Below are 24,112 nucleotides of genomic sequence, written 5' to 3'. Positions count from 1 at the left end.
AAGGCAAGTCAGGGACAGCAGCCTCATAGGTCCCGGACTTCCTCCCCCGGTTACCTGTAAGGACTCCGACACGGATTTGATGGTCGTGGTTAGTAAGGATCATTCCCTCGGTCGCCATGTTTCCCAGCGCAGTCACCGCACTAACAGGAGCCGGGAGAAACCGGAGCCCGGAGCGCGCGGGCCGGGAGCGCGCTCGCCGAGGAGAGCGCGACAGCTAGGGAGCCAGGGAAGCGCGAGGAGAGCGGGGAAGGAGGGGGAGGCCGCAGAGTGCTCGGTGGCCTGCGTGGGGGAGAGGCCGCGCCGGGAGTGCGCGGGTCCGCGGGAGGGGGCGGAGTCAGGGCGCGCGACCCCAAGTCCGGCTAGAAGGAGGCAAGCTTGGGGGGCGCGGTGACCGCACGGGGAGAGCGCGCGGAGGCGGCGGGACGAGGCCGGAGAGAGTCGTACCGCTCTGCGGAGCGCGAGACTCAAGGCAGCTAGATGGTAGGACTGAGAGGAAAGGAGAGCACACGCTCTGGAGGTTGCGGGGGCGGACTCGGGGACAGGGGCGGAGCTACACCCCGAGGCGTGGAACTCGTGGAGAGTGAGGGGAGGAGTGAGAGCTCGGGTCTGAGTATTGGGAGCGGGAAGGAGCCGGCCCAGCCTGAGTAGGACCGCGGTTCGCTCCTGGGCGCGCGAGTAGCGCCGGATTGGCTGAGTGAACGCGGAGCGTGTGCGCGCGAGGCACGAACGCAACCTCGGCCGGGCCCCAGACAGAAGCAATCCCCCGCCGAGCCTGACACCTCGTTGGTTGTCCGCGCCTTAGCCTGGCTCTCGCCGGCGGGCCGGCTTTCTAAGAGGGGAGCGAGGACTGGCTTAGCACGCCGGGCCTCCTCTTGCAGCCTTCGGGAGCGGCCGGCTGCCCCACTGAAAGCGCTGGGGAACCTAGAGGTGTCTTAGAAAGCTGCATGAGTGGCAGAACGGCGGTTACTATGACAGAGAGGCCGCCGTGGGCGAAGAGGGAGGTATCCTGTCCCGCCTCGTGCTAGCCGCTGGCTTCCTCAGTCGGCTCTCCCTGAAGGAGCATTTCCGCTTCACCTATGCTTTAGGATTCCATCTCTAGTCAGTGCCTGCAAGAGGATCCTCACGTGCGAAGCTTAGGAGTTTGAGGCAGGGCAGCTGGAGTGGAGATACCTGGTTTCTGTTCCTCTTTCTGTCCCACGGTTTTGTGGCCTTAAGCCTCTTCGCCATGAGCGCTGCTTTTAGATGAAAGCATCTATCTCCTTAGCGAACGAGAACGTGTTTCACCTGAACCACAGTCCATTGCCGCGGCGATTTTCATTTCAGTATTCGTGGGATGTGAGATTACCATGAAAATAGCTTTTGTTGCCATTTATTTCCCTGTGCCTTTCATGAAACGTGTTATTAATCACCTGTGGCTATTCTACGTTAGTTTCTTACTATCTTTCTGGACCTTTCAACTTCCGAATTTTAAAAAGTTACATGCGTGTGTGTGTGTGTACACACACTCATCTGTATATATTTTCTCTTCTTAGCTGTAGTAAACCTGGAGGCATAAAAGTGAAAAGCAAAGTGAAGTATTAAAAAATGTATATCAGTGTTTATACACAAATTTCAAAGTCACTTTGATAGGTTTTTTTTTTGGTTTTGTTTTGATCCGGAGTCTCGCTCTGTCACCAGGCTCGAGTGCAGTGGCACGATCTCCGCTCACTGCAACCTCCGCTTCCCAGGTTCAAGCGATTCTCCTGCTTCAGCCTCCCGAGTAGCTGGAACTACAGGCGTGCGCCACGACACCCAGCTAATTTTTGTGTTGTTAGTAGAGACGGGGTTTCACCATGTTGGCCAGGATGGTCTCGATCAAGATCTTGACCTCGTGATCCGCCTGCCTCGGCCTCCCAAAGTGCTGGGATTACAGGCGTGAGCCACGGCGCCTGGCCGATTATGAGTTTTTTATTGTTCCGTTGGAATATGAAATTACCCATCCTCTGAAGATTCACGTGCTTATGTATTTCATTTTAAATAATGGGGCCTACAAAGTAGATGTTGGGTGGAATCGAAGTGGGTAAAATAAATTAATGGCTTTTTTGCTTTTGTTTTTGTTTTTAGTATGTGTATTGCTGGTATTTTTGACAGTAATTAAAAATTTAAGCCAGGTCATGAACTCATTTCCTATCATTGTCACCTTAGATCCTGGTGGCCAATGGGTTGTTAACTAGTGTCAAATGAGAGATAAAGATGAAAAAGTATGTCCAAGAGAATGATTTCCTTTATCTCAAACTAAACATGAAGAGTAAATTGTTGGTTATACTGTTATCTTTCTAACCTATCTCTATTCTCTGCAACACACTCTAAATGATTAGAAAATATCTTGAGCTTATCATCTATCTTACGTCTATCTTAGACGTAAGGTCTAAACTTGCCCACTAACAGGTTGTGACCCTAAACAAATTTGGGCCTTTTCCTTCATCGTTTAAGGTGGTAGACTAAATAAGTACCTTTTAAGTATAGTGGTAGATTAAATAAGCACTCCTTTAATTAGAATATTCTATAATTATTCATGGAAGAAAACTGGCACTTTTATTTCACAAATCAATAATAAGAGGACAAGAGATTAACTTTCTGCATTCATAAAAAGGGTGATGGTTAAATTCATTAAAATTTAAGTGGGAAGGGTGGATATGAATTAAACTTTCTAAAGCAGCAGTCCCCAACATTTTTGGCACCAGGGACCTGTTTTGTGGAAGACAATTTTTCCATGGATGGGGGTGGGCAGGGGTGATGGTTTCGGGATGAAACTGTTCTAGAACACCTCAGATCATAAGGTATTATATTCTGATAAGAAGCCACAACCTAAATCCCACGCATCCGCAGTTCACAATAGGGTTCATGCTCCTATGACAATCTAATGCAGCCACTGATCTGACAGGAGGCAGAGCTCAGGCAGTAATGGTTACTGGCTGCTGTATGGCCTGGTTCCTAATAGGCCACAGATGGGTACCTGTCCGCGGCCCAGGGTTTAGGGACCCCTGTTCTAAAGTATATGCAGGTTTATTAACATTCATTATATTTTACTGACTGTAAGTATTAAAATTCCTAAAAAATAATAATAGAACTAAATTATAATGCTTGTCTTTCAACCGTTTTTCTTAAGTGTATTCATCTTTCTCAAATTCAGCAACCATTTACAAAGCTTACAAAGGAAAAATGCAGTGACTTTACTGTCTAGAGTGAACTTTTACTGATGGTTATTGAATGAATATTATAATATGTACACACTATTACTCTTGTTACAGTGTGACATTTCTTCAGAATTCATCCTGGAATCAGTTACGCCAAAGAAAATTTTCTGAAAGGTAGGAGACAGTGCCATTTTCCAAACACTGATAAATGTCTCAGGAAACATGGGGCATGGGGTGTGGTGTGGGTTGGGGTGGTAATTTGTATGTAAATAATTAGAAGTGCCCAGAAAGTTATTCTTTCCATTCTTAGGGTTTTCATCATGAAAACTACAAGAGTTTCCATTAACCATCTAAGACAACACAAAAAAATAGGTTAACGTGTGGCTTTCATTACAATTATCAGGGAATGAAACTTTATATTTCAGTAGAAATGAAGTTACTATTTTTTTTTTTTTTTGAGACAGTCTTGCTGTGTCAGCCAGGCTGGAATGCAGTGGCACCATCTCAGCTCACTGCAACCTCTGTCTCCTGGGCTCAAGCAATTCTCCTGCCTCAGCCTCCCGAGTAGCTGGGATTACAGGCGTATGCCACCATGCCTTGCAAGTTTTTGTATTTTTAGTAGAGGCGGGATTTCACCATGTTGGCCAGGCTGGTGTTGAACTCCTGACCTCAGGTAATCCGCCTGCCTCGGCCTCTCAAAGTGCTGGGATTACAGGCATGAGCCACCGTGACCAGCCTGAAGTTAGTTTTTTCCTAGTACTGGTATATTTACACTTAGCCCACCAGTTAACTCTTAGTTTTTCTGTGGTTAATCACAATTTCTTTTTTTCTTTTTTTTATTTTATTTTATTATTATACTTTAGGTTTTAGGGTACATGTGCACAATGTGCAGGTTTGTTACATATGTATCCATGTGCCGTGTTGGTTTGCTGCACCCATTAACTCGTCATTTAGCATTAGATATATCTCCTAATGCTGTCCCTCCCCTCTTTTTTTTTTTTTTTTTTTTTTTTGAGATGGAGTCTCTCCCTGGCCAAGGCCGGACTGCCGTGGCGCTATCTCGGCTCACTGCAAGCTCCGCCTCCCGGCTTCATGCCATTCTCCTGCCTCAACCTCCCGAGTAGCTGGGACTACAGGCGCCCGCCACCACGCCTGGCTAATTTTTTGTATTTTTAGTAGAGATGGGGTTTCACTGTGTTATCCAGGATGGTCTCGATCTCCTGACCTCGTGATCTGCCTGCCTTGGCCTCCCAAAGTGCTAGGATTACAGGCACGAGCCACCGCACCTGGCCCACAATTTCAATATAAGCAAGGCCAAATCTCATTGGGCTTTTCTGGGTCCAGACACTCCTCTATGTTTTTTCCTACATGTGCATACCTATGATAAAGTTTAATTATACAGTAGTCACAGTAAGAGATTGACAACAATAACTGATAATAAAATAGTACAATTATAACAATTTACTGTAATAAAAGTTATGTTAATGTGGTCTCTCTCTCAAATATCTTATTGTATTGTACTCACCTATTTTCAGACCAGAATTAGTTACAGCAATTCTAAGGGAAAAAATACAAAGCCTAATTCAGCCAATTTAAAGTTCTTCTTGACCATAATCTATCTTTCTTTGGGGAAAAAATACATTTAAAGCAACCAAAGCTTCATCCTCACCATTTTTTAAATGGTAAAATATACATACATAAAATTTACCATTTTAACCATTTAAAAGTGTACAATTCAGTAGCATGAAGTATACAGTAGCCCTCCCTTATTTGCAGTTTTGCTTTTCTTGGTTTCAGTTACTCTGTTTCCCTGAAGCCCACAATTGGAATCCCAGATGTCTGATGACATACTTGGTTGCAAGCAACTGATCCTAGTTGAAGCCAAAATAAATTCATTGGCTCATGCAGCTAACAAGTCTGGACTTGTGTAGCTTCGGGGTTGGCTAGATTCAGAGTCTGAAACTATGTCATCAGGATGTCACTTTGAGCTATGCTTTCTTCTTTGTTAACTTCATTCTCACCTTGGCTCTTCCTACATTGCAAAAAGATGGCATTGGCTTCTCTAGGCTGTGTGTGTGTGTGTGTGTGTGTGTGTGTGTAGACACACACAAATATATATTCATATTTTTTTTAAGAGAGACAGGGCCTCTCTGTGTTGCCTAAGCTGGTCTCAAACTCCTCACCTCAAGATATCCTCCTGCTTCAGCCTCCCAAGTAGCTGTGATTACAGATAACAAGCCACAACATCTGGCTCTAGGGTATAATTTAGATCAGTACCCCATTATAGTAAATATTTTGTATATTTAAAATTTTTTAATCTGGAAATTTGAATATACGTAACCTACTGTATTAGTCTGTTTTCACGCTGCTGATAAAGAGATACCTGAGACTGGGCAATTTACAAAGGAAGGAGGTTTAGTAGAGAACTCACAGTTCCACGTGGCTGGGGAAGCCTCACAATCATGGCGGAAGGCAAGGAGGAGCAAGTCACATCTTACATGGATGGCAGCAGGCAAAGAGAGAATGAGGAAGACACAAAAGCAGAAGCCCCTGATAAAACCATCAGATCTCATGAGACTTACTCACTACCATGAGAACAGTATGAAGGAAACCACCCTCATGATTCAGCTATCTCCCCCTGGGTCCCTCCCACAGCACCTGGGAATTATGGGAGTACAATTCAAGATGAGATTTGGGTGGGGACACAGAGCCAAACTGTTATCACCTACATAAGCAAAAGCTCCATAAAGTCCTCAGTTTTTAAGAATGTAAAGGATCCTAAGAACCAAAACTGAGGATCATAGATTTACATCATGTGCCAATCCGCAAAGCACTTACAAGACAAATTACAAACTCCTCTTTCTCCATTATAATATAGAGGTTATTCTTTCCTGAGGGCTCCAGTTTATATACCTTTAATTCTGCCTACATAGTCACATAATTAATATTCAGAAGGTAGAGAAGTTCTTCCTAGGTATGTACTGACAATTTACAAATGTACGAAGTTTCCATTTATTTGTGTGGCTGTGTATCTGATAAAAGAAGAAAACCAGGAACAAAAAAAGTTTGATTTCTAAAGAAAGCACTAATTTTTCTCCCTCCTGAAAGAAAAAAAAAAAAAAGGTAGACCATAGAAGAGAAGGGCAGTATTTTCTAGAAGAGGGAAAGATTATTAGATATGGGAAAGGAAAATGAGATTTGCTAAATTGGAAAGTAATATTAATTGCCCCAGAAGCTGTTTGATTTCTTAAAAGGGCTCTGTCTGCAATGCCTTCAGTTTTTAGGATTCAGTATATATATCAAGAAAAGATAGTCCAAGCTTAAAAACTGACATGGATTGACTTTAAGTGGACCTTTTAAAAAATCAAAAGCATCATGCGTTTCTACCATTATTCATTGGTTTCTATGTAACTAAAATTTATCTTAAAGCCCAGCATCCCCAGAAAAATATTTTTCCTTAGAAAGCAATGTACAAAACCAAAATTATTTTGTTAACCTAAGTAATCTCATTTTCCCCAGGTTGACTAATAATTGGGGGAAATATAGTTTCTAGGAATGTTTATATCATGTTTTATACTTAAAATGAACCTTAAGTAAGTTTTCATGTTAGGAATCCTAAGTGAATCTGTGAAAGAAGTAGAGAAGATGGATTTTTAGTTGTCCTGAAAAATTCTCAATTTTACCATGTAATAATTATATTTCATATGTATCTGCCTGTGCATCTCCTGCCATGAAATTGATTGGTTGCAGACCAAGCCTCCCTTTCCAGCACGGGACCTTGTTCTCTTCCCGTTTCCTAATATTTGTTGAGTAAATACAGAACATATGAATCAATAGGGACTTTGAATTGGTAGCAATGCAGGCTCCTTCCAGGTGCCAGAGGGACCAATAGAGATTTTACTTGGCGCGCCAACAGGTTACAGAAGCCTCTACCAATAAAAGGAGAGACACCACCTAAGGTGGCCATTGTTCACATAAACAACACTAAAACTAGATTTTCTGCCTAGATCTATGAGTGTAAGGCAAAATGTTATGCGTCGTCGCTTCCCCTCTTTGATTATTGCAATTCTAGACTAAAGATGAAAGTATCAGGCTGTTGGCCTTATTTCATTTAGGAAGTATGACAGACATTACTAATCACTTTCTGGCAATGCAAAAGGCAACTTTTTGGGGTAGAATGTTAGCTGATATCCTCTGCATAGCTAGAAAGTCAAGATAAAATAAATGAGATAAGTTACAAAAATAGTCTACCCAAAGTTACGATTTGTAAATGTATTGCTGATGGGACAGGTTTTTCCTCAATTGACCTTGAAATTGAAAAGTATTGCCCATATGTGGTTAAGGTTATCAGAGATTTTATTCTCAGAGGAGTATAATCAGAATATTACGAGTACAAATAAAACTATAATAATGATGTTTCAATCCCAAGTACTTTTTGATTACTTGTTCAGTTCACTATAACTTGATTTGGAGATAGGAATACCCTAAATATAGACATATTCCCACCAAATTGTAAGGTATAGCCCTCTCTGTAATTTAATATTGGGTGTACCAGTTAATCTCTTGGGAGTTTGAGTAGCTTGAATAAGTCTCTGACCTTTTGAATAAGTTAACCATATAAATTCGTCTGTACTCACAAAACTGAGATCCATTTCCTGGATTCACTGAAATGCAGACACTCATGAGGAGTCACCCAATCTAACTGATAATTTTATACTGCCCTTATGAAAGTCAGAGTCCAATATAAAGTCCTAAAGATAAAGTAGGAAAACAGGCTATCCCAGTTTTGTGTTTTGAAAAAATTGAAAGGTTTGGAACATTTGAAGGAAAGATGTTAAGCCTGACTGATAATGAACATGAAATGTAAATACTTTGGCAATGGCAAATAATTCACTTTTTAAGAAGTTACAACCTCAGCTACCAAGTAAACTATTCCATGCCTTAGTTAACAACAAACAAACAAAAAAAAAAAAAAAAAGGAGGGGGAAGGTCATATACTAATCCAAACTCATTGTAGTGGTTAAAAAAAAAACACCCATAATTTTAAAATATTCAAATGATGCTCTTTTAATTTTAAAATTGGGACTCTAAAGCCCTGAGGTTAAATGACTAGTTCAAGGTAATCAGTAGTACATTCAGATTTTATATTTTTATCTTTTGTTTTCATTGCTCTGTCTAATCCAATTGACTTGGAAAATCTCTCAGGACTGCCAGAATCTCCCAGGGACTAAATAAGTACAGTGATGGCTTTCTTGAAACAATGTGAATTACATACTCCACTAACTCAGTTGGTAGAATATGAAGCTAATCACCTCAGGGTTTTAGAGCCCATTATTTTTGTGGTTAGGAGAGGAAAGATACAATGTAGATTGGAATATGAACTGGCAGTATTAATACCTAGGCTCTGGTAACCAGCTCTGGCCCCAATTAACTGTAGGAATTTAGACACCTTTTCAATGTATCTGAACTCCAGTTTCCTTTTTTGGAAAGTGAAGGAAACTTTATAGTTATTTAAAGTTCCTTTTAATGCCAAAATTCTGTGATTTCTTGTAAACCGTTTCCAGTGCAAAAGTACATTTAAAAATTCATATTTAAAATGCATCTTTAAAGATTTAAATTGACCTTGAGAAAAAGAAGATTTTGAATTGGCTGGCTCACTTGGCTTATTACCAGAAAGTATGAGGGATTCCTACAGATTATGAAGTGTTTTGTGACAAATCAACTCTTCTATACTGACATGAGATAGGAAATTAATGACAACTTAAGAGTGAAAGAAAATATCTGAAGATCTCAGGAACTATGATATAATCCAGTGGTAATTTACACAAGGCAAGACATCGAGAGACCTGGGACTTGGAAATTAACTTTCTGTGGCCTTCTACATATCATTTACTGAGCCTCTTTAAAATGCTAGGCACTGTGTTAGGCAGTCAAAATGAAAAGATAACAAGATAGAATCCTGGCCCTCAAAGAGCTCACCACCTGGTGAGGAAGGTAGCTGGATAAACCAATAATTGTGATATAGTTCATTTCGTGCTATGACAGAAGAGAGCCTAGCATCTAGTCTCAAACCTGATTGCACATTAGAATTTCCTGAGAAGCTTTTAAAAAAATACGGATGCTTTTGCCCTTTCGCTCAGTTACCATAATTTAAATTATCTGGGGCGGGACCCAGTAGAATGCTATTTTTCAGAGCTCTTAATGGGATTCCAATACACAGCTAGGATTGAGAATCAGTGGGATAGAAGGGCAGCACATTCAGTCCTTAAGACAAACAGGCAATGGTCATAGCTAAAGGAGAGAAGTATCTTTCCACTTTGTGCATGGAGCTAATAGAACTAATGATACATGGGGAGAACTGTAAATATTAATAGTAATGTGGAGCTCAATGTGGGATGTATGAGAAAAGGGGGACATAGTGAAAGATAAGAGAGAAGGTAGGCAGGAGGCAGATCATTTATGGTCTATGAAGGACCTTGGACTTCAGCAAGAAACCAGTAGGAGAATGACATGATCTCATTTATCTTTTATAAAAGATAGCTTCAGTGGTACTGTGGAAGATGAATTAGAGGGACTGGAAGCAAGGGAAACCAATTAAGAGGCTATGGTAATCCAGGCAGGAAGGAGGGCCTGGGGGAAAAAAAACAAAATCAAACAAAAAAACCCACAACGGTACTAGGAAAGTGGATGATATTCAAGGAATAGATAACAAGGAGGCAGAATCAACAGGGCATTTTGATGTTTTTGGTGAGAGAGTAAAAGAAGTCTGTGGTATGTAATTTTACTTATTTTATACCTACTTTTGCTCATTTCCCAGTGTTGGATCTGTCCATAATTACATACTTCAGAAGTGGAGAGGAGCTCCTTTTTATGGACTTAGTAAAAACATATTGTATAATTGGTTGAAATGTGGTCATTTCAAATCCAAAAGCTATCAAAATAATCAGAGGTTGTTTACAATCCCTAAATGACTACATTCCGTACATGTTTAAGGCCAGACATCCAACATTTCCACCCAGATTGGTGGGGGGGAGAGAGGGAAAACAGCACTAAAACAAAGGTTTGAGAGATTTTAATTAACACAAATGGCTGTGCCTAGTCTTTAAATCTGTCCAAAGCAAATGGAGCGAAAGCCTGCTAATTCTTCAGTGCTTCATCTGGCAGTGACCTCAGAAAAAAGAGCCTCCCTCCTGGATCATCAAGCTGACTTCCTTTAGTTCCTTGTTGTTCTGTGTAGATCTTTGCTCCCAGAATTCTCTAAGACAGGAAAAAACAGGAAAAAGGACAGCTAAAATATTGAGTACCCTAGCACCCACTTTGCAAATCCCCTAAAATATTAAATTAGAATATATGTTAAGCAATGCATTCCAAAAATCTATACCCACTATCTATTCAAGCCCTTAAAACGATTTTTTGTTTGTTTAAAGAAAGTAGTTCTCACCACATGGTGTTCATTTCTGCCAGTAGTCACTCTGTCCATAGCTGTAATGGCCATAGTACCTAAGGGGAAACATTAGGAAAATAAGAGCTTCTTTTGAGGGAAAAAAAAAACACTAGTTTTGTTTTGTATCACTGTGGGTATTAGCATTGATGTGAATTTTCTGATTTTTTTTTTAGAAAATAACTTTGTCAAACAATATTTCAGAAGTTGGAGTGGCAGACTATTTTTCTGTTTACAGCTCATGTCCCACAGGGGGACAATTCATTTAAGAATTATATGCAAGTAAATAAAGAAGTGGAATAATAAGTTATGTGTATATATACATACCCTCAGATAAACCAGATAGATATATTTCACAAAAATGGTCAATTATAGATAGTGGAGAATAAACAAAAGATAAAGGTGAAGATGGGGAAGAGAAAGAGGAAGCAGATAGAATGGTAGGCATAGGGTGAGAAGGGGAAGGGAGGCAATGAAAAGGAGAAAAAGGGAGAATTATAGGGTGCTAAATAGGACCAATAGTGAGTCTATTCTAAATTAGAGTGGCCAGACTAAAATATGGGACTCCCAGTTGAATTTGAATTTTAATATAAACACCAAATAATGTTTCATATATCTCATGAAATATTTGGGACACACTTATACTAAAAATTGTTTGGTGAAATTCAAATTTAATAGGATATCCTTTTTTATTTGCTAAATATGATAACATTTTCCTAGACATACTGCTGCACTCCTGAGTGTGTGATGCCCACAAATTATGGAATCTGTTGTCACCCATTAAAATAATATTAATAGGGGTACAGTTTATTTTGTCAAGCTTCAAAATTTGTATTTAGGAAAAAAAGAATTTTATTCTCACCCTGAATTTCTGTGAGGTCTTAAAGAAGTAAAAGAATGACTTAGTTTAGAAATTAACTTTATAACCTATTAATACCATAAACCTAACTTTGACATTCAAAAGGTTCAGATTGCCTCAAAGCTTTAAAAAGCCTGTACTTGAAAGCAACAGTACTACTTATCAAGGACCCGGATTTGAGCTAGCTGTGGTTTTCCGCCCCTGCCTTTCAGCATTTTAGCTTAACACTACTATTTTCCCTTCAGCAGCACCTGCTGAAGTGTAGTTCAGCCATCAGGAAGAATAATACTAAAGTGAAGTAAAGGTTAAAGCCATGAAGAATAACTTGCTTTCAGAACAGAAGGAGTTAGAGAGTAAGTAAGGTCTCAAAGAGTATTCATTTCCCACTTTGCTGGGCTTTCGTCTGAATTTATAAGTGTAGCATAATACTCACATCCAACATTCAGATTTTTCTCAGAAGAGCTCAAGGAAATGCTAAGAGTTGGTGGGGATTGAGGGGAGAAGAGAAAAGCAAAGCTATCAGAATCAAATGTCTTAATACAAGTTATATTATTGCTGAAGATAAACCTCTTCTTTAAACACCAGCAGATATGATAGGAAATTCAGTTGAATTTAGAGATTGCTTAGCGCCTGTGCTCTCTAAGATAGGTGACTGCCAAAGTCCACAGACTTGCTTTCTGGACTTTATAGAAGTTAGGGAGGGCCTACAATACACCCTGAATCAAATTATCATTTTACACTGGTGGAAAAGTAAATCCTTTCAAATGTCACCTGTCTCCAGAAAGATCAAAAGTAAAGACTTCATCGTAGGTGTAAACAGACTAAGTGATGCAGCATGCCAAAGAGATAACATGGACGACGGTAATGCCACATCCTGGGCATCAAGGGAATTCACAAGTAGGGATTTGTTGAAGTGTAACAAAATCAGTAATATTAACACAGGATTCTATTTTGCCAGCTACACAGATCATACCACTGCAACTCAGCCAACCAGCACATCGGACAGTGGGAGGAAGAATTCTTGGCTAAGAGTACTGAGGTAAACCCTTCCTCTACTTGGAAATGCTTAGAACAGAACAGCCTGTACCCTGATTTACTGAGAGGTGTGTCCAAAATTATATTCCACCCTTTCTCTAAGACAGTTTTGTGCAATTCAATTCTTTTGAAACTAGAGAAAAAGGAACACTGTCCTGTAACACTATTAAGTATACAAACTTCAAATAAGCACCATCTTTTATTTTTTGTTTAGTGCCCATTTTTTATTTTAGTGCCCCAATCGCCTGGTTTATCTGTAGTAGAAGGGAACACTATTCTACAAGGATTGTAGAGGAAGTGGGCAGTGACTGTTTTTTGAAATTGAGAGAACTGTAGTACAGGGAGTAAAATACTAGGTAAAAATTATGCAACCGAACACTGAGTTTAACATGGTCTAATCAAGGCTGCCAGTAATATACCTTGGTGCCAAAAGAGCACGTGATAAAACATCAAGAAATTTTTTTCTTTTTTCATTTGATACATGAATGTGCCACCTTTTGTCCTGAGAGTAATAGAAGACCGATCTCTCCCACAGCATTTCGTGGTTCCTGAATTACCACTCTGGACTTGAAGCCTGGATGTGGTTGGTGCCACCTACTGGGCTAAATGTAGGGTTACCAATTTCTTGCTGAACAAATTAACCTTAGGAGTATGCTTCTTCATTGAGAAGATTATACGTTAAATAGATAATAAATTTGGATTCAAATTATAGCGTTTAGATCTAGAAGAGGCATGAAAAGTCACATACTTTTACACATCCATTTTGTAGCATAGTCTAGGGAATAAGGATTGAATATGGAGCCGGAAGCCTGGCTTCTCTGAGCTTGTTTCTTGTTCTATAATACCTTTCATAGAGTCACTGTGAGGGTTACACAAGGTATTAAGTTCTCAGCATGCTCCATGTTAATGTTGTTTGTATTTTTAAAAACTGAAATTAAATGACTTTTCCAGTCATATAACTGGTGAGCCTCAGAGGAAGGCCTGCAACTCATGTATCTGAGTCTAAATTCAGTGCTTTTTTCCTTAAATTACAATTTGCCAAAATTTGATGATGAGATGATTTTAGGTGGCAATTGGGATAAATTTCGGTGTTGGGACATGGCATTAAATACTATAAATCACAGTGAGAAAATTATTGCCTTTTCAATTATTTCAAACTTGATGGCATCAAGGAGAAAGTTGCAGTTTGGTGCTGGCTTTCTTTAAAATTCTGTCTTTTTTTTTTTTTTTTTGACATGAAGTCTCGCTCTGTCACCTAGGCTGGAGTGCAGTGGCATCATCTCAGCTCACTGTAACCTCTGCCTCCCAGGTTCAAGCGATTCTCCTGCCTCAGCCTCCTGAGTATCTGGGACTATAGGTGTGTGCCACCACACCTGACTAATTTTTTTGTATTTTGTTGTAGAGATGGGGTTTCACCGTGTTAACCAGGATGGTCTCGATCTCCTGACCACGTGATTCACCTGCCTCGGCCTCCCAAAGTGCTGGGATTACCAGCATGAGCCATCATGCCTGGCCAAAATTCTCTATGTCTTTCTAATCTCACTTCCTAATAGAGATAAAATAGATCTCAGGCCTATGTATTTTTCTAGAACATTAAAATCTTGTTTTTTGTGTATTTATTATTAAGTTTACCTTCTATTGTGGAAAACTATATTGATTCTTCATTTAAAATAGTAATATAAATTTTATTTTCAAGGAATGCATTTAGGAAACTAAAGAAGTCAATGTAAACAACAAATATTGAATAAATAATAGTCCAGGTGATACACAAAGTTGGAAAATACTACAACACCTACCATTAAGAAATTATTACCAAATAGGTTGGTAATAACCTCTTTACATAATTAGTTTTAAAATCCTTTATGAAGAGAATATTTGTTTTCTTTTCAATAATCAAATACTAGAGGTGAAAAAATAGGCCACATAACCAAAATATAGGACTCCATTAGATTTCAAATCCACTTGGGCTCAAACAAACCTATAGAGTTTGAATACGTGTGTTAGAAAATGAAACTGGCCCATAATTAGTGCTAAATGAATGCAGAATCAATATAACACATTGATCCATTGCCTGTGGCTACATTAATTTGTGGTAACTAAGCAGTATAGTACCCTATCATTTAATTCTCCAGGAACATAAAAGGAAAGGAGAGAAAAGAAGGTGTGGATCCGTGGCTGTTCCAATTCAAAGTTGATTCAATGTTTTACATGCAAGGAGAAAAAATATCTCCTGAGACAATCAAGTTGAATGGAACCCTTATTTACTAATTTAGACTTAATTTGATTCTGGAGCTAAAAAGCTTTTAGATCCCTTGAGATGACCTTCAGCTAATTTTGAATGAAGTAAAACAGGGACTTGTCTGTCTTCCTCATAACCCTCTTCTCTATCTTTTAAATTTGTATCTTAATCATTTAATACTGCTTCTGGTTGCATTCCAGGATTCTTTCCAATTTTATGCTGTCCAATTCTTATTAGAACATAAATTGAAAGAAAAATATGTCTAGAATACTGCCTGAAGGATGGTCAGTTCAGTCTTACTAGTTTTCTAAAATTTACCTGTGGATCAAGCCAGACCAAAGAGTCTTATGTACCTGAATCAAATCATCTTGAGTTGATTTGTCACTTAAAATAAATTTCAGATTAATATGTTTTTATCAGATTATGCCAAAGAACAGAGGAGAAACAACCTAGGAAATTTAGATTCTGAATTTATTTTGAAATATTGTTGAAGACATTGGCGACTATCATCACACAAACGATGTCCTGCCCCCATTATATGGACCTGGAGGAGAAATTTCTCTCAGATTTCAACTCCAGGAAAAACTGTGTTTCTCCTGAGCAATTGGTTTGTTGTTACTTCATGAGTTTCACAAATCCATGTTTCTTTTTACTGGAAAATTCAGAACCAAATTTGTAGCCTACCTCTGCCAGCTGTACAGTACTCCCATTATGCATTCTTGTGTATTTGCCCGGCTTCAACGTATTTTCCCTTTTCTTTGATTTACTCATATATTTATTTAACCCTATGTGTTGACTATGATTTTTATAAGCTGTTTAAGCCCTTTACAGAATACGACTAAGAAATTAGAAACATACATACTGATACTAATAGAACATCGTCATCCCTTGGCCATGATTTCCCATTGCGTGTCCCTTTTAAAAAATGGAGTTCATATTCATAGACACAAATTTAAGAACTTTTTCCCTGTCCTCAGAGCCATCTCTATATTCTATTTTTTAAATGAACTATATTATTTTCTCTAATATTGCCATAAATTCTGTGGGGAAATCGCTGAAACTCTCAGAGGGACAACTGGATTGATAAAATTCACAACCATTGTCAGATGTCTGTCTCCTTGGCCTTCTGCTTTGAAATAGCAGAGTCTATTCCAGCAAGATTAATAAGATTGAACAATTCTAATTCCTAGAAAAGGGGATGAGGTGGAAAGGAAACATATTTTATTGAGTGCTAGCTATGTATCAGCTACATATGCTAAGTATGTAATATATTACTTTATCTTTACAAAGGAAAACAATTCTCCCAGAGAGAATCTTTGCCTTAGTACAGAAGCTTCTGAGTCATAAAAATGATGATAGGCCAGGCGCGGTGGCTCACACCTATAATCCCAGCACTTTGGGAGGCCGAGGCAGGTGGATCATGAGGTCAGGTGTTCAAGACCAGCCTGGCCAACATGGTGAAACCCTGTCTCTACTAAAAATACAAAAATTAGCTGGGCATGGTGGTGCGTGCCTGTAATCCCAGCTACTTGGGAGGCTGAGGCAGGAGAATTGCTTGAACTGGGACCTGGGAGGCAGAGGTAGCAGTGAGCTGAGATCGCGCCACTGCATTCCAGCCTGGGCAACAGAGCCAGACTCTGTCTCAAAAAAAAAAAAAAAAGATAATGAAGAAATTTATTACTGTACTACTAACATTTAACTTACTGTGTGCCAGGCATTGTGTTGCTCACTTTACAAGTAAAGGTCTCCAATATAAAATAAACAAAACAAAACCTCAAACTGTGTACCTGGGATATTCTACCTACCTTGGGACCCAGGAAGATTTAAAAATGCTTGCATTGGCTCAAAATTCTGCTGCAAATACAATGATAATTTCAGGTCATTGGCCTTCTTGTAGTTCTTCAAGGCTTCAATTCTCAGCTCAATCACTTTGCCATGAAAATCATTCTGAAAGAGAACATTTTCCAAAACTACACATATAGGATTGGCTTCTCTGCAGCCATTTTTGCCTGAATCCTCTTTACCCAGAAGTTAAAAAGTAATTCCATCATGCTCAGTCTTTAAAAGTTGGGTAGAAAGTATTTGTGATTTTTCCCCATTTAGAATAGAACAAAATCAAGAACATAGGAAGAAATACCATTTATTCCAAGTTCAGAGATAGGTCCCTTCAGCTATCTTTCTATGATACATTTGTTTTAGCAGGGCAATTGGTAATCTAGGGTGTGGGGACTGGGCTTCACAATATGCAGCTAAAAGCCTTTGTATTATATGAATGAAATTGCATCCGATATCCAGCCTTGGAAGACCTTAGTACCTGAAGGATGTTGTTTTCTTCCTGATACTTGACCCATTCCATTTTCCTCTGTTGCTTTTCCTGGTGGAAGAAAGAGCCTCTGGGTGACAAAGTAAATTGAGATCAGCAATCAGTTTTCTCAATATACTGCAAAAGCCTTATAGCAAAATTATAGTGTCACAGATTTACTATTAAATTGACTTTAACTGCACAATTCTCTTAATTGACCTCAAATGTACAAGCCACCCTCTAAAAGCTAATGAATAGGGTTATTTTATGTTGGTGAGTTGGTTATGGGAAGATGAGATACAAGCATAATACCACTGAATACATTTTCAAAGACAAATGAACAGAAGTTCTGACATCATTTAGCTGTTGCAGAGTTATCATTGTTGGTATAGCTTCTCTCACTTTTTCCTAATATGATTTCCCGGAAACTTGTGATATCACTCTAACTCAAATATAGTAACACAAGGGAACCAAATCTATAAAAATTGGCATTGGTCCAAGAGCACACCATACCTTAGGCAAATTACTGCAACATAAAAGATTTCTAGTTTACTAGCTCTAAAATCCACTGCCATTCAGAATGGCTGTACTACCTTCCTTATCTCCTTCACTTTCTCTGCAAATGATTTCCCCAGTTCACTCTCAGTCTTCCTAGGTGATGAGGGGGATTTGGGAGCCTGGAATGAAAGAAGAGAGCTAAAAGAATAAGAGGTCCTAGGAAAGAAGTGCAATGTCTCAGCAGGCCATAAATCTAATAAACCCTAAAAACCCAGATCGTACCTATCTGCCTACCCAAATTAGCCCTGATTGTCAGCAGGCTGTTTCCAGCTGTGTGACATCGACAATCTTGAAATTTTAAGTACATGCAGTCCACTTGCCTTTCCATCCTGCAAGTCTGCCTTGTTTTTTATCTGTGGTGCTTCTTGTTGATCACTGAGTTCTTCTGCCTCGAATGTCTGTGGAAAGACATTTTGGCAAAGCTTTAAAGTAGTGGAAATTAAAGAGGGAAGTGGAAAACCAATATGGGTCAAGGCCTTGGTTCCTGCCAGTCAGCAGCTTCTCAGGGCCTGGCATGAAAAGTGTACTACCAAAGGGAGTTGAGAATGGAGTGAGCCCTTCCTTTCATTCGGTCCCTTGAATGTACCTTATAGGAATGAAAACTATTAGCTGGACCCTTAGCCAGTCACTACTCTAAGCTACTTACTGCATTACTCTACTTATTTTCCTTACTGTACTATATTGCAGACATTCTCATTTAATCCTCACAGTTCTTTGAGGACTATTTTTATTTCCATATTATAGATGAGAAAACTGAGACTTGGAGAGGTTATTTGTTTAGGGTTACACAACCAGGAAAGTATGGAGTTGGAATTTGAACCAGATCTTTCTGATTCTGAAGCCTGTGTTCTTGACCACTAGGCATGCTGCTCTTCTAAAATATGAGTAGGGAAAGTTGATCACAGGTTAAGTGTATAGATGTCCCTTTTGAGAGCTCTGTAGAAGCTGGATTTAGATAGAGGAATTGTGCTGGCACATTTCCTATTACAAGGACTCAAGACCCCAGGAACTAAAACTTCTGACAATTCATAGAACTAATTTGTAACTGCCCACGAGAACCTGGAGCAGATCTCAATACTAGATGCAGGGCTTGAAGGTATTCTGATTATTTGTGGAAAAGTGAGATGAAAAAAAAAGACAGAGATCACACTATATACCTGTTTATATCACAAGAGACAATCTACTCTTCTAGTTGCATAGTCTGTAAAGAAGCACTTGGGTCCCAAGGGATTAGTCTTGGACAAAGTCTCGGACAAGGGACAAAGGAATTCCCTGTCCCCTTCCCCCTACTCCCTGGCTCTGGTTTCCCAGCAAAAGGCCCTAATATTGTTATCTTAAACAATGTGGTGATTGCTGTAAAATTATAAGGGCATTAGAATTAGGTATTCATTTGTTTATTCATTCAACTTACATTTATCGATTCTCTACTATGTTCCAAGCATTGTGCTAGGAGCTATAGATTGGGACAAAGCAATCAAGATATTGAAGGAGCTTGAGAAGATACAGAAGGAGGCAGGGAAACAAGAAACAATTTAAAAAGTAATAATACAATAATAATAATTTTATATTATAAACAGTGCTATTGAGCACATAAGCAGAGTTATATAATAGAAAAGAGGAGGAGGATGCCCTACTTTAGATGGAGCAAACAAGGATGGCCTCTCTAAGGAGATGACATTTAAGCTGAGACCTGAAGGATGAGAATGAGCCAACCATGAGAGAATAGCATTACAGGCAGTGGGGAAGGCAAGAGCAAAGTCCTTAAGATAGGAAAAGGCTTGGCATGTTTGAGAAACCACAAGAGGCCAGTGGCATGGTTGCATAGAAAGCAAGGGAAGGACATCTATGAGAGGAAACTGGAGAGTGGGCAAGAGCCAGATTATGCCAGAATTAGTGGATGTAAAGGTTTTTCATAAGAAGAGTAACATGCTTTGATTGTTTTAAAAAATCACCTTGGCTGCTGTGTAGAGAATGGATTGGAATGAGGCATGGGTGGAAGCAAGGACATGAAACAATGAGGATGGGGGCCAGAGGAAAGGGAGATTCTTTGCATTATGATCTGTAGGGCAATACTTTTAATAGATCCTTAGAGGCACACCTTGTTCCATAGCATCTCCATTTCCTTCCGAAGCATCTTGTTTTTCCTTTCCTGTTGGAGGGGGAAGAACCAAACAAACAGAAGCATATATTTGTCCAGCCATTGAAGTGGGTTTGGAAGAAGTTACTAAGTAATGATGGGAAAAGGGTCCAGGGACATAGTAAACCACAGAGGAAGGCAATGAATGGGTCTAATCCCAAATCCAGGAACATAAGAGATGTTTGATGATGATGATGGTTTAAAAAAAACAAGTTATTGCTTTAAGTAATAACTTTAATTATAATAATCGTGAGACAGTATCTGTAGAAATGAGTTCCTAACACTTAAGATGCTCTTATGTGACCATTTCTTGGGGGCTTAGACCACTAATTTTTAATTTTTAAGATCCTTTACATTGCTGATTAAAAGAAAATCTTATAAGAATCACGCAGAGCAAACTATTTCTTTTCTTATACTTTGATAGGTATTTTCTATTCTTTATAGCAAATATTTTACTATTCTTTCTGAAATGTGAAGAGTTAATATGGTTATATTCATTAACTCCCTAGATAAAAAGTTTTTTAAAAGTCAAAGAACAGAATTTTTGCTTACTAGTCGTGTTCTTCCCGACATTCCATCTGACTCCTTTTGGGTCACCCTGGACTTTCTAGATCAAGGAGATATGAGTATTGGAGCATCAGATGCTAGAGATGAGTACTCTGTCTTTCTCTCCACATCTGACACTGCAATGGAATTGAGCCCTATTCAGGAGGCTGTTCCTGGAGTATCTCCAACTTCTTACCAAGTTGTGTTTCATCTCCTCTGCTTCCTTAAGGAGCTCCATGACCGAGAATTCCTCACACCCCTTCCCTGCCATGATCTGCCTCATGATCTGAAGACTAGAAGAAAGAGAGGCATCATAAAACATACATACCTCCTTAAGGGTAATACTGATGTTCTGCAACTAGTCAGAAAGTACCCTACCATGAAAGTTAGATGGGGACTGAAATCTCAGGAGTTATGGAAGCCCTTCTGGTCATAGAAGATCTCTATAACTAAGATGTTTCCATTTCTAATTGACATTTGCCTATCTATGTGCTCTAGAATGAATTCTGTGCTCTTTAATGCTTTAAACTTAGGTCTCCAACAGCCAGGGAGAGTCCTTTCCACCCCCTCAGAAGAATGTTGCAGTGTGTGACTTTTGGGAGAAGAAGGGGTAATTCTGCCCCCTTTATAAGAAGAGGTTGAAGAACCTGCTATCTTCTAGGATAAATCCCAGAGTCATTTCCTAACCCATCTCTGTCCTCTGTCCACTTTCTCCCACTTCCTTGCTTCTTCATATAAGGACATTTGAGTCTATTGGGGAAGTCACTGATATCCTTTCGTAGCCCTAGAGAATGCAAGCCATTAAGAAGTTCTAACAAAATCTGAATCAGAATCAAGTCTTTGTGAGAGAAGATACTCCTTAAAGGCATAAATTATTTTATGTTTGTGTTCTTGTACTTTTTTCTCCCCAGTTCTAAGCAGAGAACACAATTCTAAGACTTTGTGTTTTCTTGCTCTGAGAGAAGTCTATTTTGCTGAGTTGTAAGCAGCTGGTGCTTGACCACAACTTTCTGCCTGAGTTTTGTTCTCCAAAAATATGAGTGCTTTGAGACGCTTATGATAAGGGTATAGAATAAAGGTAGACTCACCAAGGAGAGACGTTCTGAGACTAGAAAGGAAACAGAGTTTGTGGGTCCCAAGTACAGTGAGTGCTCTGGTAAAGAGTTAAGACTTAAGCTGCCTAGTATATTTAGAGAGGCTGTGCCCTAATTCAGAGGGCTGCTAGGCTTAGAAAATACTGCCATTCCACTGCTTGGCATAGAAAGAGCAGAGTTATTTATTCTAAAGTGATCATGCATAAGAAAGCATCTGTGTGACCGCGGTAAACTAACGCGTTTCGCTTGTAATCCCAGCACTTTGGGAGGCCGAGGCGGGCGGATCACAAGGTCAGGAGATCGAGACCACGGTGAAACCCCGTCTCTACTAAAAATACAAAAAAAAATTAGCCAGGTGTGGTGGCGGGCGCCTGTAGTCCCAGCTACTTGGAGAGGCTGAGGCAGGAGAATGGCGTGAACCCGGGAGGCGGAGCTTGCAGTGAGCCAAGATTGCACCACTGCACTCCAGCCTGGGCGACAGAGCGAGACTCTGACTCAAAAAAAAAAAAAAAGCGTTTCACTATTTCTTGGGTGGGCAGCCTGGGGAGGAAGAGTTATAACTAGCCCCACGAAATGAGGGCTGAGTCATATTTAATTTAGTAAAAGAAAATAAAGGATTTGTTGTCACCCTGACTTGGTAGTTACAAATTGTTTGCCTACTACAGCTGAATGTCCAAACCTTTAGTAATTAACCAAAAAAAAATTGTAAGTAATTATTGCCAATCCTATGGAGATTAAGTTCTCCAGCCTTTTTACCTCTAGGATTCCAGAGTAAGAGCCCATACCTCCTTTGTTTTTCCTCCAGGTTAGACATTAACTTTTGAAATAAGAGGTTGTTTTTGTCTCCTAGAGGTTTGAGCATCTCTAGCAGTTCCTGCTTCCTTAGCTTTAAGTCCTCATTCAATTCCTTCAAGTAGTTGTCATCTATTTTAGAACTTCTGTGGGAAGAGGCACAATAATATCTGCCTTTAGCCTGGGTTGAAAGAGAGAGAGAGACCCTCTTTTCTATTTAGCATTTTCCATCAAAGACTCACCTCATTCTTGAGGGCAGGTAAGATCCTGAAGAGTTTGCACCACTTGTCATCTTGAAGGGTAACTTCTAAGAATAAAGAGGCCTTCCTGAAAATATGTGCCTTTTTTTCCATCCAGTTAAGTCATTATTTTTGTGCTGCTGTTCTTGAAACGCCTGCTGCAGTGGACTGATCTTAGCTACAGCAAGGTCACAATGGCCCTAATACCACATAATCAACAGGTCTTTACAGTAATTTCAACATCAATGGCAGTTTGTTGACTGGAAATACTAACTACATCTGATCAGTTCTTGCCTTAGATCTAGCCAAATGACAAAGTTTTATTCTGAAGTCTTTGAATGAATAGGATGCAATCACATCATATCTACATTATGGAATTCCTTTTGTGTTAGAAAATGTTGGACTGTCAGAAACAACTCATCAGCACCTTCTTTCATGGCAACAAACCTCTGTGAAATGCCACTATCTGTAGAGCACAGTGCCAGAGTCTGCAAATGAAGAAAGGATAAAGACACAGCATATACCTTTTGGGGGCCTCAAGAGGAAGAAGGAATACTTCTAAGAGACTTTTTTTTAAAAGAGATCAAACTGGCAAATACAGGGTATGAATATAATAGAATAATATAATATATGAGCCACTGTCATTTTTTTTTCAATCTTTAAAATTTGATATTATCATAATGGCAGGTAAAAGAATATTGGACATGTAGCAAGAGGATTTAATTTGTGAAAGATGCATATCGTCAGTATGTCCTTCCATAACCACACTCTTTCCTGAAAGATATAATAATTCTAGCCTCCCTTCAGGATTTTCTTGTTCTGCTTCTATTTTCTTTTTTATTATAATCACATTTCTTTTGGACCTTAAGATCTCTTGTCTTCATCTATGTCACTTATTGAAAGGTAACCCAGTTATACATTGGTTTTTTTTCATGCCCTTTAAACACAGTTTTAGAGAAGTATTTTTAGTGAAAGTCTCAAAGTGAGTTAAGTCATGTCAATGTCAAGTATTAACTGAACACTTCTAGCCATTTTCTAGGGGTGTTCTCCAAAGTAACTTAAACCCTTTATCTTGTGGGAAACATTAAAGGGAGAGTATTATAATGGAAATAACACAAGATTTAGTTTGTCAGACTTTGGTTTGGATCTCAGCTTCACTGTGCATAGTGAGCTGCTTGTGAGCAAGTTACTAAATTTTCTGAGTCTCAGTTTCTGCTGTTGTAAAAGTGAGAATGGTAATATTGGCCTGATAGGTTCGTTGTGAGTATGAAACAGTATGTACAGAGCTTGGTTCGTGTTAGGTGTTCCCATTTTAGTGAGTTTGTGTTTATTTGGTTTGGGTTTTAGGATTGCTTAATGCCTCAATTAAGGGGTCAGATACAGCAAAGGTGATTTATATGAGGCTAATGAGACTTAAACTTTAGAGCCCTTTATTTTCACAGACCTCTTCCAAAGGCCTTGAACCTCATTTTGTATTCATAATTTTGTATTCTTTTTTGGAAAGACAGACCTCTCCAAATTGTGTGTTTTAGGGGCCCACAAAACAAAGATCTGCTTCTGGTTAGATAGGATACATAGCTCTCCTAAGGATCCTCTACATCAAAACTTCTTTGGTAGTCTCTACACATACTTCTCTTTTTTTTGAGGCAGAGTGTTGCTCTGTTGCTGGAGTGCAGTGGCACAGTCTCAGCTCA

At 39.4% G+C, this 24,112-nt stretch overlaps 2 protein-coding genes and 1 long non-coding RNA gene across 17 annotated transcripts in view; 1 reads left to right on the top strand and 2 right to left on the bottom strand.

Moving 5' to 3' along the window:
• Positions 1–1,237, bottom strand: part of GPHN (gephyrin) — a 700,118-nt gene extending 698,881 nt beyond the window's left edge. For 13 of the 15 annotated variants that reach the window (XM_030812325.1, XM_030812331.1, XM_030812357.1 and 10 more), the window contains exon 1: positions 55–529. In XM_030812325.1, the coding sequence (XP_030668185.1) occupies positions 55–118 (64 nt within the window). In that variant the 5' untranslated portion in view covers positions 119–529. Of the gene's footprint in view, positions 1–54 lie in introns of all 15 variants that reach the window. The other 2 variants (XM_003263586.4, XM_004087163.3) reach the window with 1 other exon arrangement.
• LOC115834837 lies at positions 394–12,515 on the top strand. Its single transcript, XR_004029844.1, has 3 exons — positions 394–480; positions 3,291–3,350; positions 12,435–12,515. It is a non-coding gene; the product is annotated as an uncharacterized LOC115834837 (long non-coding RNA).
• Positions 10,233–22,603, bottom strand: CCDC196 (coiled-coil domain containing 196). Its single transcript, XM_012504353.2, has 10 exons — positions 22,422–22,603; positions 22,173–22,325; positions 20,490–20,586; positions 19,709–19,759; positions 17,931–18,008; positions 17,646–17,729; positions 17,065–17,124; positions 16,556–16,697; positions 10,618–10,676; positions 10,233–10,433 (listed from the first exon to the last, which is right to left on the bottom strand). The coding sequence occupies exons 1-10, from the start codon at positions 22,469–22,471 to the stop codon at positions 10,314–10,316; spliced, it is 894 nt and encodes a 297-aa protein (XP_012359807.1). The 5' UTR covers positions 22,472–22,603; the 3' UTR covers positions 10,233–10,313.
• Positions 22,604–24,112: the final 1,509 nt, after the last annotated feature.

This window comes from Nomascus leucogenys, chromosome 1a (assembly GCF_006542625.1).
Source record: "Nomascus leucogenys isolate Asia chromosome 1a, Asia_NLE_v1, whole genome shotgun sequence".
Taxonomy (NCBI): Eukaryota; Metazoa; Chordata; class Mammalia; order Primates; family Hylobatidae; genus Nomascus; species Nomascus leucogenys.
Note: the sequence above shows the minus strand (reverse complement) of the source record. Positions and strands in the feature narration are given on the sequence as shown.